This window comes from Bombina bombina, chromosome 4 (assembly GCF_027579735.1).
Source record: "Bombina bombina isolate aBomBom1 chromosome 4, aBomBom1.pri, whole genome shotgun sequence".
Classification (NCBI taxonomy): Eukaryota; Metazoa; Chordata; class Amphibia; order Anura; family Bombinatoridae; genus Bombina; species Bombina bombina.
The window spans coordinates 1,141,980,592-1,142,000,219 of NC_069502.1; the positions used below are offsets into that span (position 1 = coordinate 1,141,980,592).

General features: G+C 41.0%; 1 protein-coding gene across 2 annotated transcripts in view; it reads left to right on the forward strand.

The window, feature by feature from the left end:
* Positions 1–19,628, forward strand: part of MTARC2 (mitochondrial amidoxime reducing component 2) — a 90,091-nt gene that overhangs the window by 44,802 nt on the left and 25,661 nt on the right. For both annotated transcript variants that reach the window (XM_053709364.1, XM_053709365.1), the window contains one exon: positions 11,320–11,485. In XM_053709364.1, the coding sequence (XP_053565339.1) occupies positions 11,320–11,485 (166 nt within the window). The remainder of the gene's footprint in view (positions 1–11,319; positions 11,486–19,628) is intronic.

A 19,628-nucleotide genomic window follows, 5' to 3' on the forward strand; every position in this document is an offset into this window, starting at 1 on the left:
CCGGACTGCTCAATCAAATGTAGGACTCTGATGGTATTGTCTCGCGCTTCTCTTTTTGGGATAAACCCCATTTGGTCAACGTGGATAATTTGGGGGAGGATCTGATTTACCAGAGTCGCTAGAATCTTAGCATACAGTTTTAGATCGGTGTTCAGGAGAGAAATTGGTCTATAATTGCTTACCGACGAGGGGTCTTTACCGGGCTTAGCTATTACCGAGATGTGTGCTTCAAGGGAACTCCTGGACCACACATCACCTTTGTCAATAGACTGAAACAGTGATGTGAGATAGGGAGACAGTAAATTCTTGAATTGCCTATAATACAAATTAGAAAAGCCGCCTGGGCCTGGGCTTTTATGGGAGGGCAAGGATTTTATAGCTGATAATACCTCTTGGGGTGTGATGGGGCTATCTAATGTTTTTGCTAATTCATTGGGAATATTAGGTAAAGAGGCCTCTGCTATGTACTGTTCTGTGGCTAAAGGTGTGTCTGCAAAATGAGGCGCTGGTAAGTTATATAGGTTGCTATAATAGTTTTTAAATTTGTCAGCAATTGAGAGGCCTCCTACGATTATTTTCCCCGAATCGTCTATTATTTTGTGTATGTAGGAATGAAGTTTGCGTTCCTTAAGGGTTCTAGCCAATGACGGTCCTATTTTATTTGACCTAGCTAGGTAAAGTTTTTTGAGGTATAATGCCCTAGTTTGTGCCTCCGAATACAACAAGCGGTTAAGTTAATTTCTGTAATGTCTAAGTTGGTTGGATAAAGAGACATCACGAGGTGTTTCCTGATGCTGTCTCTCTAAGGAAAGGATAGATTGTAAAATTTAATCGTACCGTGTTCTGTATTGTTTCTTAAGTGTTGCTTTATGTTTAATGAGTTCGCCTCTTAAGACAGTTTTGTGGGCTTCCCAGAGAGTGTGTGGGGATATGTCTTCTGTAGCATTTAATCTAAAGTATTCCTCTATTGTTTCTGACAGCTGTTTAGTAAGCACATTGTTTTTAAGTAGGGATTCGTCTAATCTCCAGATAAATGGGGATATTGGGGTGTTCAACCACTTTAGGCTTAGGGAGACCATCGCATGGTCTGACCAGGTTGTTGGGATAATGTCAATGTCATTAACTAGTTCATACAAAAGTTGGTCTAAGAAGATGTAGTCAATTCGAGAATAGTTTTTGTGGGGATTAGAATAAAAAGTGTAGGTGTGTTGTGAGGGGTGTTTCAGTCTCCAAGTGTCTAATAAGGCTAGGTCCTGGATTAGAGATGAAGTATCAGTCAGTGTTTTAGAGTGAGCACAGCTTCGACCGGAGAAGCAATCCAAAAGTGGGTCCAAAGCTAAATTACAATCCCCTGCAAGGATTAAAGGGCCTTTCTGGTGCAAAAGTATGTGACGTTTTAACTTATATAAGAATTTGGCTTGTTTGGTGTTGGGAGCATAAATATTGGCCAGGGTGAGTGGCCGGTTATGAATAAGGCCTGTAATAATAATCCATCGACCTCCAGGGTCTGCTTCAACTTTGTCCAATTGAAAGGGAACATTTTTACTGAATAGGATCCCCACCCCCCTGTCTTCCTAGTATTATGAGCAAAGTATCCCGTTGGGTAGTCCCTATTTGCCAATGTTGGTGGGTTGTCTTTGGGGAAGTGAATCTCCTGTATAAATACAATGTCTGCTCTAGATTTCTTGAACCACGCCAGGGCAACAGAGCGTTTTGTCGGAGAATTTAACCCTTTAGCGATCTGTGTAACAATGTTTTACATTTGGGAGGCCATAATTATTGAAATTCATATGCGCAAATGATATGGGTCTGAGGAGGATAGTTACAACTTATAGAATGGTAATGCCATTGTAAATAAAGGTATAAGTTTACCTGGCATTTGAAATTCTCGATGATGCCGCCCCCCCCAGTTGGACCAGGGAAGAAGGATGGGGAGAGGGGAAGGGATGAAAGAGTAGGTGATAAAAGCAAATCTGGAATGGTAAAAAACATATATAGATGTTATAACAATAAACAAATTATAACAAGCGGAGTATAACTCCTTCAGCAAGAAAATTCTCATGTTTTTTCTCTCTAGAGAGATCCTAGGGGAGGAAAAAGTTACTGCTACAACTCATGGTAGCAGGTCGGTTAACAAGAACTAATAGTAAAAATGGAAATGACTTAGTTAAACAATTTTTAAACTGAGATAACATAATAACAAACTATGCATGTGAACACATTTTAGCTGCATTTTTAGTGTTAAGGAGTAGTAATACACTATATCATTCTGGTCTTTGGAATAAAAGGCCAGTATAATTGTAAGTGAAGCTCAGCAAGCAGAATGTTACAAGGGTACTCCTTCATGTAATCCGTTCTTGGTCTACAACTGGGCTTTTGTTTGTTGTTTTGCTGCGTTTGTGGCGGGTGACCATACTCCACTCCTGGCGATGAGGTCTCTGCTCCAGAGGGGCTGGGGCAGATTCTTGAATAGATGGTAGCTCTGGGGCTCTGATTCCTAATTGGGAACAGAATGCTTCCAAGTCGTCTGGTGATCTATAGAGTGCTGTAGTGTTGTCCTTAATGACCTTCAAACAAAAGGGGAATCCCCAGCGGTAGGGGATTTTCAGTTCTCTTAGGTGTAGCGTAAGGGGTTTGGCTTCTCTTCTTTTAGACAATGTCATTTGACTGAGGTAAGCAAAGAATTGGAGGGCATGACCCTCGAATGTTATGGGGGCTTGCTTCCTAGCAGCTGATAAGATGCATTCTTTATCTTTGAAACTGGTGAATCTAAGTATAATGTCCCGTGGGGGGGCTGAATCCTTAGGTGGTGGTCGTAGGGCCCGATGAAATCTGTCTAGCTGGTAATGTTTTGATTCTCGCTATTCATGAGCTCATTAAACAATTTTTGTAGGAAAGGCTGTAATTCCGCAGGTTTATTATCCAGGTCTTCGACCTGATCCTGCAACTGTTGAATTAGATTAGAATGATGAGAGGTGTGTTGGATTTGTTGGTCTAATAAATGATCTGTGTGTTCCACATCTTCCTCTAGATGCATTATTCTGTTGCCAATCTCATTTATTTCTTTTTTAACTTCAGTGAGACTAGATTTAATCATAGAACTTACTTGGGATATAAAGTTTGTAAAATCTTCCTTTGATGGTAGTGATAAAATGTCTGCTTTTGTGAGGGTGTTGTCTACCTAAGTATGGCTGTCAGTACCATGTTGAGAGGGTGATGAGTCATGTGGAGGAGAAGTGGAATGTAGCATGGGGTTTTCCATATTTTTGAAAAAGGAGTGGACTTTTGCAGAAGCAGCGGTAGTGCCTTTACTGGGTTTCTCCAATCTAGGCCCTTTCTTAGAAGCCATGTACAGGCTGTGTATGTGTAGCTGGATGTTAAATTTTTACAGCGGGCTGTAGAGGAGAGCTCAGGAAAGGGTTAAAAGCTATAATCCAGCAGGTACCAAAACTACTGGTTATTTATTTGTGTTGACAATAGCTGTGGTTGTTGTCTAGGCCCAGATTGCAGTCTCCCAAAGTAGGAATGAAAGATGGCGTTAATAATAAAATTCCAATCTCCCTGGGTCAATAATAGGTTAACCGCAGCTCAGCTGAGATGTTTTGCAGCTCACTAGGCGATGGTGTTACCTCTGTTTTTTATAGGGCTCATTTCTAGAGCGGGGATCAGTCTACCGCCAGGGGCCGTTAATAGAAATGAAATCCCCCATTAGGGCCTTTAACGGATCGCTGAATAAATATTTTACACTCACATAATCCAGGTATGGAGCCGTAATCCTTACGTCGGCCTGTTCCTGTCTCCGATGCAAGTCTTACTCCCTCCGTATTTGCGGCATTATCGGGTTCTCACCCAGTGTTCAGATGTGTCCTTGACAGGGAGAAGGGCTAGTTTGAGGTGCTTTAGAAGGTAATAGCGTGGGCGGCCGTTCTGCTCCGTTAGTATGGGTTGCAGGAACTCTGTAAAAATTGACCAGTGTGGCGAAAAAGTGATCTGCTGTGTCCGGGGTGGCTTTAGATGTCAGATTTAGGCAGGGTGTCGCATTTCCTACTCCGCTTAATGTAAAAAGCACCGACCTCACTTCAGAGCTCTAGAAGCCTGCGTCCATCTTGGTGCAGGCTAGCTCCGCCTCCGTGTCCGTGTTGTTTTTAATTATTTGTGTGTGTCACTCAATTTTAGCTTATATTAATAAAAGTTAAATTTTAACTAGTCAGGATTTTCACTGCCCATTAGTCAGGGCCTAGAGTGCTATATGTGCATCATTTGCCAGGTTGGGCACACTCCTTCAGTGTACCATCCTTTTTGTGTTCTGAATATTTATTTATGCACCAGCCCTATTCCCTCTGTATAATGTGGGATTAATTACTGAGTTTTTGCCCTTACTTACTATTAAGAGGGAAAAGCCAGAGTGGTGCCATTGCTCTAGTGTAGTATCAAAATTGATAGGTACTTCCTGCTAATACTCTTTGGCTGATAGGTACTTCCTACTAATGCTTACTGGCTGATAGGTACTTCCTGCTAATACTCTTTGGCTGATAGGTACTTCCTGCTAATACTATTTGGCTGATAGGTACGTCCTACCAATGCTTACTGGATGATAGGTACTTCCTACTAATGCTTACTGGCTGATAGATACTTCCTGCTAATACTATTTGGCTGATAGGTACTTCCTACTAATGCTTACTGGCTGATAGGTACTTCCTACTAATGCTCACTGGCTGATAGGTACTTCCTGCTAATACTCTTTGGCTGATAGGTACTTCCTACTAATGCTTACTTGCTGATAGGTACTTCCTGCTAATACTATTTGGCTGATAGGTACTTCCTACTAATGCTCACTGACTGATAGGTACTTCCTGCTAATCCTCTTTGGCTGATAGGTACACACAGCTGTGCCCTTCCTATATTGGGCTAGATTACAAATGGCATGCTATTGTAAGCATGAATTTGATATTGCAATATCGTGCCCGCAATATTTTACGCACACATTACAAGTTGAAATAAAGGCAGACCATTGAGCGCAATCATAATTTGCATTTGCCGGGTCAGTGCAACTGAAGACCTTGCGTAAATGGTTAGGGCTAACAAAAGATAATGTATGCTTACCTGATAAATTTGTTTCTTTTTAGACATGATGAGTCCACAGATTTCATCCTTACTTGTGGGCTATCGCCTCCTGGTCAGCAGGAGGAGGCAAAGAGCACCACAGCAGAGCTGTATATATAGCTTCTCCCTTCCCTCCCACTCCAGTCATTCGAACGAAATTAGGAAGAGAAAGAAAAAGCCAAGGTTCAGAGGTTACTGAAGTTTAACAAAAAAATAAAAACCTGTCTCATAGAAACAGGGCGGGCCGTGGACTCATCGTGTCTAAAAAGAAACAAATTTATCAGGTAAGCATAAATTTTTTTGACACGATGAGTCCACAGATTTCATCCTTACTTGTGGGATACAATACCAAAGCTATAGTACACGGATGAAAAAGGGAGGGACAAGACAGGGAACCTATAAACGGAAGGCACCACTGCTTGAAGAACCTTCCTCCCAAAAACAGCCTCAGCTGAGGCAAAGGTATCAAATTTTTAAAATTTGGAAAAAGTGTGAAGAGATGACCAAGTTGCAGCCTTGCAAATCTGTTCAACAGAAGCATCATTTTTGAATGCCCATGAGGAAGCCACAGCCCTAGTGGAATGAGACATAATTCGTGCAGGAGGCTGCTGTCCAGCAGTCTCATATGCAAAACGGATGATACTCTTCAGCCAAAAAGAAAGAGAGGTAGCCGTAGCCTTCTGACCCCTACGTCTCCCTGAAAAAATGACAAACAAAGAAGACGATTGTCGAAAATCCTTATTCGCTTGTAAGTAGAACTTCAAAGCACGGACTACGTCTAAATTATGTAACAGACGTTCCTTCTTAGAAGAAGGATTAGGACACAAGGAAGGAACAACAATCTCCTGATTAATATTCTTGTTTGAAACAACTTTAGGAAGAAAACCAGGTTTTGTACCTAACACCACCTTATCTGAATGGAAAATAAGGTAAGAAGAATCATATTGTAATGCCGAAAGCTCAGATAATTTTCCAGCAGAAGAAATAGCAACCAGAAATAAAACTTTCCAAGATAATAACTTAATATCTATGGAATGCATAGGTTCAAACGGAACCCCTTGAAGAACTCTAAGAACTAAATTTAAACTCCAAGGAGGAGCAATTGAATGAAATACAGGCCTGATTCTAGTCAGAGCCTGACAAAAAAATTGAACATCTGGAACATCTGCCAGACGCTTGTGTAACAAAATAGATAAAGCAGAAATTTTTCCCTTTAAGGAACTTGCTGATAACCTCTTCTCCAATCCTTCTTGGAGAAAAGACAAAATCCTGGGAATCCTAACCCTACTCCATGAGTAGCCCTTGGATTCACACCAATAAAGATATTTACGCCATATCTTATGGTAAATTCACCTAGTAACAGGCTTACGACTAGATTCGGGTGATGGAAGGGACTCTGAATGAGAAGGTCCTTCCTTAATGGAAGCCTCCAAGGTGGCAGATATGACATGTCCACCAGATCGGCATACTAAATCCTGCGAGGCCAAGCAGGGGCAATGAGGATCACCGAAGCCCTCTCCTGTTTGATCCGAGCAATCACCCGAGGAAGGAGAGCAAATGGGGGAAACACATACGCTAGGCTGAAGGACCAAGGAACTTCCAAGGCATCTATCAGCTTGGCCTGTGGATCCCTGGATCTGGACCCGTATCTCGGAAGTTTGGCATTCTGACGAGACGCCATAAGGTCCAACTCCGGCCGACCCCATCTGAGAATCAGGTTTGAAAATATTTCCAGGTGGAGTTCCCACTCCCCCGGACGAAAAGTCTGCCTGCTTAGAAAATCTGCCTCCCAGTTTTCCACCCCTGGGATGTAGATCGCCGACAGATGACAAGAGTGAGACTCTGCCCACTGAATTATTTTGGCTACTTCGGTCATCGATAAGGAACTCTCCATTCCTCCCTGATGATTGATGTAAGCCACTGTCTTTATGTTGTCCAACTGGAATCTGATGAATTGGGCCGTGGCCAACTGAGGCCAGGCCCGAAGTGCATTGAATATTGCTCTCAACTCCAGAATATTGATGGGAAGGAGAGACTCCGCCTGAGTCCATACACCCTGAGCCCTCAAGGAGTTCCAGACTGCTCCCCATCCTAACAAGCTGGAATACATTGTTACTATCACCCATGAGGGTCTGCGAAAGCATGTCCCCTGGGATAGATGATCCAGCAACAACCACCATAGAAGAGAGTCCCTTGTCTCCTGATCTAGATTTATTTGAGGAGACAAATCTGTATAATCTCCATTCCACTGCCTGAGCATGCTTAGTTGCAGAGGCCTGAGATGAAAACGAGCAAACGGAACAATGTCCATTGCCGCCACCATCAATCCGATTACCTCCATGCACTGAGCCACGGACGGACGAGGATTGGACTGAATGGTTCAACATGTAGTCAGAATTTTTAATTTTCTGACCTCCATCAGAAAAATCTTAATTGAAACAGAGTTGATTAGAGTTCCCAGAAAGGTTACTCTTGTCTGAGGAACTAACAAACTCTTTTCCAGGTTTACCTTCCACCCATGGGTCCTTAGGAAGGAAAGCACAATGTCGGTATGGGACTTTGCCAGTTGAAATGATGATGCCTGGATCAGTATATCGTCCAGATAAGGCACCACCGCAATACCCCGCGGCCTTAGAACTGCCAGTAAAGACCCCAGAACCTTTGTGAAAATTCTGGGTGCTGTGGCCAGACTGAAAGGGAGAGCCATGAACTGAAAGTGTTTGCCCAGAAAGGCAAACCTCAGGAACTTGTAATGATCTCTTTGGATGGGAACATGAAGATATGCATCCTTTAGATCCACTGTTGTCATAAATTGACCCTCCTGGATCAATGGAAGAATGGTACGAATAGTTTCCATCTTGAAAGATGGAACTCTGAGAAACTTGTTTAGATTCTTGAGATCTAAGATAGGTCTGAAAGTTCCCTCTTTTTTGGGAACTACAAACAGATTTGAATAAAACTCCTGTCCCTGTTCCTGAATTGGAATGGGACAGATTACTCCCATGGAGGAGAGGTCTCTTACACAGCGTAAGAACGCCTCTCTCTTTATCTGGTCTACAGATAATCGTGAAAGAAGAAACCTTCCTCTGGGGGAAGAGTTTCTGAACTCCAGTTTGTATCCCTGAGAGACTATATCTATTGCCCAGGGATCCTGAACATCTCTCATCCAAGCCAGGATGAAGAAAGACAGTCTGCCCCCTACTAGATCCGGGTCCGGATCGGGGGCCAACCCTTCATGCTGACTTGGGAGCAGCAGCAGGCTTCTTGGATTGTTTACCCTTGTTCCATGACTGGTTGGGTCTCCAGGTAGACTTGGTTTGTGAATAGTTCCCTTCCTGTTTAGAGGAAGAGGATGGGGGAATTCCCTTGAAATTTCTAAAGGAATGAAAATTACTCTGTCAACCTCTCTGTTTGGATTTTTTATCCTGAGGGAGGAGATGGCCCTTGCCTCCCGTGATGTCAGAAATAATTTCCTTCAAGTCAGGTCCAAACAGGGTCTTCCCCTTGTAAGGAATAGCCATAAGTTTAGACTTGGATGACACATCCGCAGACCAAGATTTCAACCATAAGGCTCTGCATGCTAAGATGGAAAAACCCAAACTCTTAGCCGCCAATTTGGTAATCTGCAGCGAAGCATCTGTAATAAACGAATTAGCTAATTTAAGAGCTTTAATCCTATCCTGTATCTCTTCCAAAGAAGTCTCAGTTTTAAGAGATTCTTCCAGAGCATCAAACCAATAAGCAGCCGCACTTGTAACCATAACAATGCAGGCCGCCGGTTGCAATAGCAACCCCTGATGAACATAGATCTTTTTAAGGAGACCCTCCAATTTCTTATCCATAGGGTCTTTGAAAGCACAACTATGCTCAATAGGAATAGTAGTTCGTTTAGCCAAGGTGGAAATAGCTCCTTCCACCTTAGGGACCGTCTGCCAAGAGTCCCTAATAGCGTCAGCTATAGGGTACATCTTCTTGAAAACGGGAGAAGGGGAGAATGGAATACCTGGCCTCTCCCATTCCTTAGCAATAATCTCTGAAGTTCTCTTAGGAACTGGAAAAACATCAGAATAAGAAGGGACTTATAGATATCTGTCCAACTTACTCAATTTCTCTGGAGGAACAACAATTGAATCAAAGTCGTCCAGAGTCACCAAAACCTCCCTCAGTAACAGGCGGAGGTGTTCAAGTTTAAACCTGAAGGAAATCACTTCTGAATCTGTCAGTGGCAAAACACTCCCTGAGTCAGAAAGTTCACCTTTGGATAAGACCTTCATGCCCTCCAATTCAGATCCCTGGGAGGGTACATCTTAGATCGCCATCAAAGCACCAGAAGCTGTATTGACCACGTGGGTTTCCTACCTTCTGTGTTTGCCTTGAAATACGGGAAAGGCAGACAACACATCTGAAAGAGTAGATGACATAACTGCAGCTATGTCCTTTAGTGTGATCGCAGCAGAAGCTGCAGAGGTACTGGGCTCCGCTTGAGCGGGCGTTAAGGGCTGTGACGCTTGGGGAGAAAGTTGCGGTATACTCTGTATCTCATCAGTAGAAACCAGAGAAGCATCCACTTTTTTATTAAAGAAAATTTGTTCTCTAAACTGTAATGCCCTCTCATTGCATGAGGAACAAAAAGTAACAGGAGGTTCCACATTGGCATTCAAACACATGGAACATGTAAAGTTCTGAAGATCCTCCATGATAAAAAGAAAGCAAATTTTTGGCCGTGGCTCCTTTAAATATATATCTGCTACATTTTTATGGCAGAAAAAAATAAGAAAACAGCCCTAATATAGCTGCTGTCTAAAACCTCTGAAATAGAGAGTATACTGTGCCTTTAAAATTGAAAATCAACAATTTTACCAAAAAAACATTGACAGAGAAAAAGCAATTTACTGAGAAAAGAAAAAGAAAAGTGCACCTCTCCGCCTCACAGCTCTGCTGAGGTGCCTACCTGCCCCCACGGTACACCGACCATTGTCTGCTGAGCTTCACAATGCCTTAGACCGCCTGCTTTAATTTACAACCATGCGGTCTTAGCGATGCCCGGAATTTCACCAAAGCCGGTATCGTCACTTGGGGAGAGTTCCATAGTCAGAAAACAACTGCGCGGCTTCTCTACGAGCGGGTGAAAGATAAGCCCACCCTTTGTGGGCATCAAAGGAAAACACATAGCTCTTCCGGCCAAAAAATGGTCGACCAACTATCCCATATACTAATATAGTAAACACGCACTGTGACAAACTATCCAGACTTTTTGTGCATAGTGAAAAACATCCACCCCTATACCGGAGCCTTAAGTTTCAGAGCTCCGTAACCAGGGTCCCCAGCGTCTCGCCCACAGTACCAACAAACAGGGTATTCGCCACAGTAAGAGCCCTTGTTATTATATCATAGTCCCTTGTCGTGACTCCCCCCCCACCGCATCTTCCAATTTCCTTTTATTAATTGTGAAAGCCGGGTGGTACATAGTAATTAGGGTAGTCCTGGTAATAAAGTTCTATTTTCCCACTATCAGATAGGTAATAGTTACAGCCGTTCCTGAGGTAATAATGTCCCAGAAAATAAAGAGCTGCACATACCTCTATGCTGAGCGACAGCATGACCGGTCCCACAGGATCAAGAGGCCTTTTGCCTCCTGCAGTTCTGTGCAGACATACAGGGTCTTAGTTAATATCTGCTAAGACCATCTTCTGAAGGGCAGCACTCAGTATGGGAGGCGCAGTGAGAATTTAATCCCACCAGTTCCCATTGCTTTAAAGCCACCTGTAGCTCTACTATAGAGGCTGACAAGGAATTCGGCTACACCCTATAATAAAATAGCACTCACTGGTACCATTTTAAAAATAAAAAACTCTTGATTGAAGAATCTAAACTAACACCTCACTTTACCTCTTCCTATCCCTTACGCAGGCAAAGAGAATGACTGGAGTGGGAGGGAAGGGAGGAGCTATATATACAGCTCTGCTGTGGTGCTCTTTGCCTCCTCCTGCTGACCAGGAGGCAATATCCCACAAGTAAGGATGAAATCCTTGGACTCATCGTGTCTTTAAAAAGAAAAAGTTACAATAAACACAACAACAATAAAAACATTAAAATAAAGTATTACAATCATTTAAACATTATCTGATAAACATTTTTATTAAAAATAATAAAGTTATTTTTTATTAGGTTTAAAAGGTATATGGTATATTTCACTCACTTTTGTAAACATTTCAGGGTTTGGGGGAACGAGGTCCCAGGCAGGGATTGTGGCGAAGATGCATCTCACTGGATCACCAATTTCTTAAAGGCCAAACAGGTCTATCGCTTGATGCATTTTGAGAACAAAATGAAGCCTAGAAACCCAAAAAATGAATATCCAACGTATACTGAGAATGATCAGGTATGTTCATATGTGGGAAAGCAAGTGTCTATTGCTAAAAAATTACAAGGTGTTTCTTGTCTCTTTTTGATAACCATTTAGCCAAGGCTAAACATTTTTAAAACAAATTAACATGTCTGCCACAATTATTTTTCAATTGCCAAAGTCTACTCACTGCTGGCCTCATTTAGAGGAGCCAATCTGGACTGAAATCTACTGCTAACAAACGGCTAGCTTACAAGTTTTGTGTTATGAGGGGTGCGGTGCTAACTTGCACGTTATTGTCACCGCTCACTTACCTGGTATTACAGGTTTTCAGAAACCCGGCGTTATTAGGCAACCAGTGAGCGTAGAGCAAAATTGTGCTCCATACCGTACTCCAATACCAGCGCTGCTTAAGTCAATGGTGAGCTGGTTGTACGTGCTCGTGTACGATTTCCCCATAGACATCAATGGGGAGAGCCGGCTGAAAAAAAGCCTAACACCTGCAAAAGAGAGGCGTAAAGATCCGTAACGCAGCCCCATTGATTCCTACGGGGAAACTAAATTTATGTTTACACCTAACACCCTAATATGAACCCCGAGTCTAAACACCCCTAATCTTACACTTATTAACCTCTAATCTGCCGCCCCCGACATCGCCGACACCTACATTATATTTAATAACCCCTAATCTGCCGCTCCGGACATCGCCGACACCTATATTATTCTTATTAACCCCTAATCTGCTGTCCCCAACATCACAGACACCTAAATTATATTTATTAACCCCTGATCTCCCGCTCCCAATGTCGCCGCTACCTACCTACACTTATTAACTCCTAATCTGTTGCCCCCAACGTTGCTGCCACTATAATAAACATATTAACCCCTAAACCGCTGCACTCCCACATCGCAAACACTAGTTAAATACTATTAACCCCTAATCTGCCGCCCCCAACGTCACTGCCACTATACTAAATTTATTAACCCCTAAACCTAAGTCTAACCCTAACCCTAACACCCCCTAACTTAAAAATAATTAAAATAAATCTAAATAAAACCTACTATCATTACCTAAATAATTCCTATTTAAAACTAAATACCTATAAAATAAACCCTAAGCTAGCTACAATATAACTAATAGTTACATTGTATCTAGCTTAGGGTTTATTTTTATTTTAAAGGCAAGTTTGTATTTATTTTAACTAGGTAGAATAGTTACTAAATAGTTATTAACTATTTACTAACTACCTAGCTAAAATAAATAAAAATGTAACTGTAAAATAAAACCTAACCTGAGTTACACTAACACCTAACATTAGACATCAATTAAATAAATTACATAAATTACAAAAAACAAACAAACACTAAATTACACAAAATAAAAAACAAATTATCAGATATTTAAATTTATTACACCTAATCTAATAGCCCTATCAAAATAAAAAAGCCCCCCAAAATAAAAAAAACCCTAGCCTAAACTAAACTACCAATAGCCCTTAAAAGGGCCTTTTGCAGGGCATTGCCCCAAAGAAAGCAGCTCTATTACCTGTAAAAAAAAAAAAATACAAACAACCCCCCCAACAGTAAAACCCACCACCCACACAACCAACCCCCCAAATAAAATCCTAACTAAAAAAAACTAAGCTCCCCATTGCCCTGAAAAGGGCATTTGGATGGGCATTGCCCTTAAAAAGACATTTAGCTCTTTTTCAATTGCCCAACACCTAATCTAAAACTAAAACCCACCCAATAAACCCTTAAAAAAACACTAACCCCTGAAGATCCACTTACAGTTTTGAAGAGCCAACATCCATCCTCAACGAAGCCGGGAGAAGTCCTCAGCGAAGCGGCAAGAAGTCCTCAACGAAGCCGGGAGAAGTCTTCATCCAAGCCGGCAGAAGTGGTCCTCCAGTCGGGCAGAAGTCTTCATCCAGATGGCATCTTCTATTTTCATCAATCCGGCGCGGAGCAGGTCCATCATCAAAACATCCGGCGCGGAGCATCCTCTTCTTCCGACGACTAAAGACGAATGAAGGTTCCTTTAAATGACAAACTTGCCTGTGAAATAAAAATAACACCTAAGCTAACTACAATGTAACTATTAGTTATATTGTAGCTAGCTTAGGGTTTATTTTATAGGTATTTAGTTTAAATAGGAATTATTTAGTTAATGATATTAATTTTTATTTAGATGTATTTTAATTATATTTAAGTTAGGGGGTGTTAGGGTCAGACTTAGGTTTAGGGGTTAATAAATTTAGTATAGTGGCGGCGAAGTTGGGGGCAGCAGATTAGGGGTTAACAACTGTAATGTAGGTTGCGGCAATGTTAGGGGTGGCAGATTAGGGGTTAATAATATTTAACTAGTGTTTGCGATGCAGGAGTGTGGAGGTTTAGGGGTTAATATGTTTATTATAGTGGCGGCGATGTCCGGAGTGGCAGATTAGGGGTTAATGGGGGGCCTCGGTTTAGGGGTTAATAGGTAGTTTATGGGTGTTAGTGTACTTTTTAGCACTTTAGTTATGAGTTTTATGCTACAGCTTTGTAGCGTACAACTCATAACTACTGACTTTAGAATGTGTTACGAATCTTACGGGATAGGCTGTACCGCTGACTTTTTGGCCTCCAAAACAAAGCTTGTAATATTGGCGCTATTGAAGTCCCATTGAAAAAAGACTTTACGAAAATTGTGTAAGTTAATTTGCGGTGCGGCCAAAAAAGTGTGCGGTACAGCTGTACCTACAAGACCCGTAATAGCAGCGGTAGTGAAAAAGCAGCTTTATAACGCATAACAGTGCTTTTTTACTCATAATGCAAAACTCGTAATCTAGCCGAAAGTCATTAATTTAGTATAAAGTGCATTGTTTTGCAATTGTTATTTGTTAAAGCCATTTTTGGAAAGATATGTAGCGGGTTTAGCCTTGAGTCTGCATTGGGCTTTTTCAGTTTAATTAGAATTCGAAAAGCCACAATTTTTACAGCTAAATTTACATGAAAAAGGACAAAAAAATGATATTGCAAAGTTGTTTTACTATGTATAACTAAACCTTTATTAGAATCTCTAGGTGTTTACTGTCCCTTTATATACAGTACTGTAACCAGTTATATGCCACTGTCATAAAGATGCAGTTAAATAAGATCAGGTGTCAAGAGAGGAAATTGGATTGCAAAATGGTTAAAATGCTGTATTTGGTCTGTTCTATATCTGGCTGGCTGAGGGCTAGTTTACAAATTGCATCCTAAAATTAGCACGGGTCACAATAAGCAATATTGCGACCAGGCTAACTTGCACACGTATTACAAGTTTAAAGTAAGCGAGTATGCTCGAGCAAAAACTAAATTTGAACTCTTCAAGTTAGCAAGAGTGAAGAACTTGTGTATAGTGTAAGGTTAAAAAAAATGTGCACAAAACACAACATAAATACATTAAAATGAAGTGTAACACTTATATATACACTTTCTAATAACAAATTATTCATAAGGGTTTAAAAGGGATATGGTATTTGACAAAGTGTTTGACGGAAAGGACTATAAAGTGTGTGTGTGTGTATGTGTGTATATATATATATATATATATATATATATATATATATAAATGTATTTATTCATATAGTGAAGCTTGTGAGTCTACCGGGGCTCGGCTATCCCTTCAATGGCCCTCACGACACATCCAATACTCCTTGAATACAAATGTTTAAGGCAAATCCTTTTATTCCATAACGTTTCGGCTCGAGCCTCTGTCAAATAGAAGCATATATACACACATATAGTTCAATGCCTTAATACATGAAATATCATTTTAATAAATTTTTATATTTTATAATATGTTTTACTATGTATTTAATGTAAATATTTTACATAGCAATGTTCTTCACTAAGAAATTCTTCTTAGTATTTTTAAATATATATATATATATATATATATAACTATACCTATATATTCATATAGATATATAGGTATAGATACAGCATTTGTTTAAAAAAATAAATAAAATATATATATATATATATATATATATATATATATACTCCACAACGATTGCAGCGTCGCGCTCTGCCTTTTCCTCCATACACGCTACACGCTATCACGGCACTCTGGAGTTCCAATGGGGGAAATGACGTCACCAATTATCCCGGATATGCTTCTGAGAAAGTACAGCTCGTCTCACTGTACAGGTATGTAGATAAATACATGAAGATGACTCAGGCACTTCCCAGATAATGATAAAAGAGAGCTTTATTTATCCAAAAAGGTAAAAACAGACAAAAGCATAGTCCATACTGACACAGCTTTACCTACTAATTATACAGTGAATAAGGACTGCTAAATTACACAAAATAAAAAACAAATTATCAGATATTTAAATTAATTACACCTAATCTAATAGCCCTATCAAAATAAAAAAGCCCCCCAAAATAAAAAAACCCTAGCCTAAACTAAACTACCAATAGCCCTTAAAAGGGCCTTTTGCAGGGCATTGCCCCAAAGAAAGCAGCTCTATTACCTGTAAAAAAAAAAAAAATACAAACAACCCCCCCAACAGTAAAACCCACCACCCACACAACCAACCCCCCAAATAAAATCCTAACTAAAAAAACTAAGCTCCCCATTGCCCTGAAAAGGGCATTTGGATGGGCATTGCCCTTAAAAAGGCATTTATCTCTTTTTCAATTGCCCAACACCTAATCTAAAACTAAAACCCACCCAATAAACCCTTAAAAAAACCTAACACTAACCCCTGAAGATCCACTTACAGTTTTGAAGAGCCAACATCCATCCTCAACGAAGCCGGGAGAAGTCCTCAGCGAAGCGGCAAGAAGTCCTCAACGAAGCCGGGAGAAGTCTTCATCCAAGCCGGCAGAAGTGGTCCTCCAGACGGACAGAAGTCTTCATCCAGATGGAAAATACATAGTAAAACATATTATAAAATATAAAAATGTATTAAAATGATATTTCAAGTATTAAGGCATTGAACTATATGTGTGTATATATGCTTCTATTTGACAGAGGCTCGAGCCGAAACGTTATGGAATAAAAGGATTTGCCTTAAACATTTGGACTGCTGGGTTCCTGCAGCAGTCCTTATTCACTGTATAATTAGTAGGTAAAGCTGTGTCAGTATGGACTATGCTTTTGTCTGTTTTTACCTTTTTGGATAAATAAAGCTCTCTTTTATCATTATCTGGGAAGTGCCTGAGTCATCTTCATGTATTTATATATATATATATACACACACATGCTGAAACGATAGTCTGGGGTTGCTGTGTTCCAGGAATTGCCTGGTATTTTGGCACTGGACTGACCATAATCAGACTGATATACTACATGAAAGTTCTTCTCTGTGAAAAGCATTGCTGGGCTAAAAGAAGTTTCACCCAGGTGGTAAATCACCATAGAACAGGCTAACAATGGTATTGAGCTGGTTGTTCATTCCTTTGAGTGCACTTCTCTCTCTGTGTGTGTGTGTATATATATATATATATATATATATATATATATATTTACAAATTAAAAATAACGTTTTCTTCTATGTGAAGAATATTGGAATGTCAAATATTTATAACTACCTTCGGGTTTAGCGATGTAGGTCTTACGCAGTGTCGGATTAGTTGGGGAATGATAAATGAAGTCTATGGGGAGAAGTTGGTGGGGGGTAGTTATCAAGCCGTCAACCTCAAATACGCTGCGTATTCCGCAGCGTATTTGTGGCGCGGCTGATTCGCCTTAGTTATCAAAGGCTCGAGACCGGCAAAAGTAGAATTTTGTGACGTAAACTTCGATCCGCCGGACTCAGTCCGACACCGATCGATTCTTACGTCACTCCAGATGTTCCGCACACAAGTGCGGCACAATCTCACTACTTTTGCTAGTTATCAAAAAACTAGCAGGTACGCTCGGCACTTTTACGGCCCAGCGTACCTGGTTTTCAAAGCGCCAGCCTGGAGGCGGCGGATCCCATAGGAATCAATGGGAGTCTGACCATAGCGAAAGTACAAGTTCGCTGCTGACAGACATACCATTCATTCCTATGGGAGCTGTCTACACCTAACACCCTAACATGTACCCCGAGTCTAAACACCGCTAATCTGACCCCCCCTACACCGCCGCAACTAAATAAAGTTATTACCCCCTAAACCGCCGCTCCCGGAGCCCACCGCAAGCTACTCTATACATATTAACCCCTAAACCGCCGCTCCCGGAGCCCACCGCAACTATAATAAATGTATTAACCCCTAAACCGCCGCTCCCTGAACCCGCCGCAACCTATATTAAATGTATTAACTCCTATCCTGCCCCCCTACACCGTCGCCACCTATAATAAATTTATTAACCCCTAATCTGCCCCCCTACACCGTCGCCACCTATAATAAATTTATTAACCCCTATCCTGCCCCCCACTACGCCGCCGCCACTGTAATAAAATTATTACCCCCTAAACCTAAGTCTAACCCTAACCCTAACGCCCCCCTAACTTAAATATTAATTAAATAAATCTAAATAAATTAACTGTTATTAACTAAATGAATCCTATTTAAAAATAAATACTTACCTGTAAAATAAACCCTAAGATAGCTACAATGTAATTAATAATTATATTATAGCTATCTTAGGATTTATATTTATTTTACAGGTAACTTTGTATTTATTTTAGCTAGTTAGAATAGTTATTAAATAGTTATTAACTATTTAATAACTACCTAGCTAAAAGAAATACAAAATTACCTGTAAAATAAATCCTAACCTAAGTTACAATTAAACCTAATACTACACTATCATTAAATTAATTAAATAAACTACCTACAAATAACTACAATTAAATACAATTACATAAACTAACTAAAGTACAAAAAATAAAAAAAGCTAAGTTACAAAAAATAAAAAAATAAGTTACAAACATGTTAAAAATATTACAACAATTTTAAGCTACTTACACCTAATCTAAGCCCCCTAATAAAATAACAAACCCCCCCAAAATAAAAAAAATCCCTACCCTATTCTAAATTAAATAAATTTCAAAGCTCTTTTACCTTACCAGCCCTTAAAAGGGCCATTTGTGGGGGCATGCCCCAAAAAGTCCAGCATTTTTGCCTGTAAAAGAAAAATACAAACCCCCCCAACATTAAAACCCACCACCCACATACCCCTAATCTAACCCAAACCCCCCGTACAAAAACCTAACACTAATCCCCTGAAGATCATCCTACCTTGAGTCGTCTTCACTCAGCCGAGCCACCGATGGAACTGAAGAGGACATCCGGAGCGGAAGAAGTTAATCCTCCAAGCGGCGCTGAAGAAATCTTCCATCCGATGAAGTCATCATCCAGGCGGCGCTGAAGAAGTCTTCGATCCGGCCGATGTCATCTTCAAAGAGGCGCTGAAGAGGTCTTCTATCCGGGCGAAGTCATCTTCCAAGCCGGGTCTTGAATCTTCCTTCCGCCGACGCGGAACCACCTTCTTCACCGACGGACTACGACGAATGACGGCTCCTTTAAGGGACGTCATCCAAGATGGCGTCCCCTCAATTCCGATTGGCTGATAGGATTCTATCAGCCAATCGGAATTAAGGTAGGAAAATCTGATTGGCTGATGGAATCAGCCAATCAGATTGAGCTCGCATTCTATTGGCTGTTCCGATCAGCCAATAGAATGCGAGCTCAATCTGATTGGCTGATTGGATCAGCCAATCGGATTGAACTTGAATCTGATTGGCTGATTCCATCAGCCAATCAGATTTTCCTACCTTAATTCCGATTGGCTGATAGAATCCTATCAGCCAATCGGAATTGAGGGGACGCCATCTTGGATGACGTCCCTTAAAGGAGCCGTCATTCGTCGTAGTCCGTCGGTGAAGAAGGTGGTTCCGCGTCGGCGGAAGGAAGATTCAAGACCCGGCTTGGAAGATGACTTCGCCCGGATAGAAGACCTCTTCAGCGCCTCTTTGAAGATGACATCGGCCGGATCGAAGACTTCTTCAGCGCCGCCTGGATGATGACTTCATCGGATGGAAGATTTCTTCAGCGCCGCTTGGAGGATTAACTTCTTCCGCTCCGGATGTCCTCTTCAGTTCCATCGGTGGCTCGGCTGAGTGAAGATGACTCAAGGTAGGATGATCTTCAGGGGATTAGTGTTAGGTTTTTGTAAGGGGGGTTTGGGTTAGATTAGGGGTATGTGGGTGGT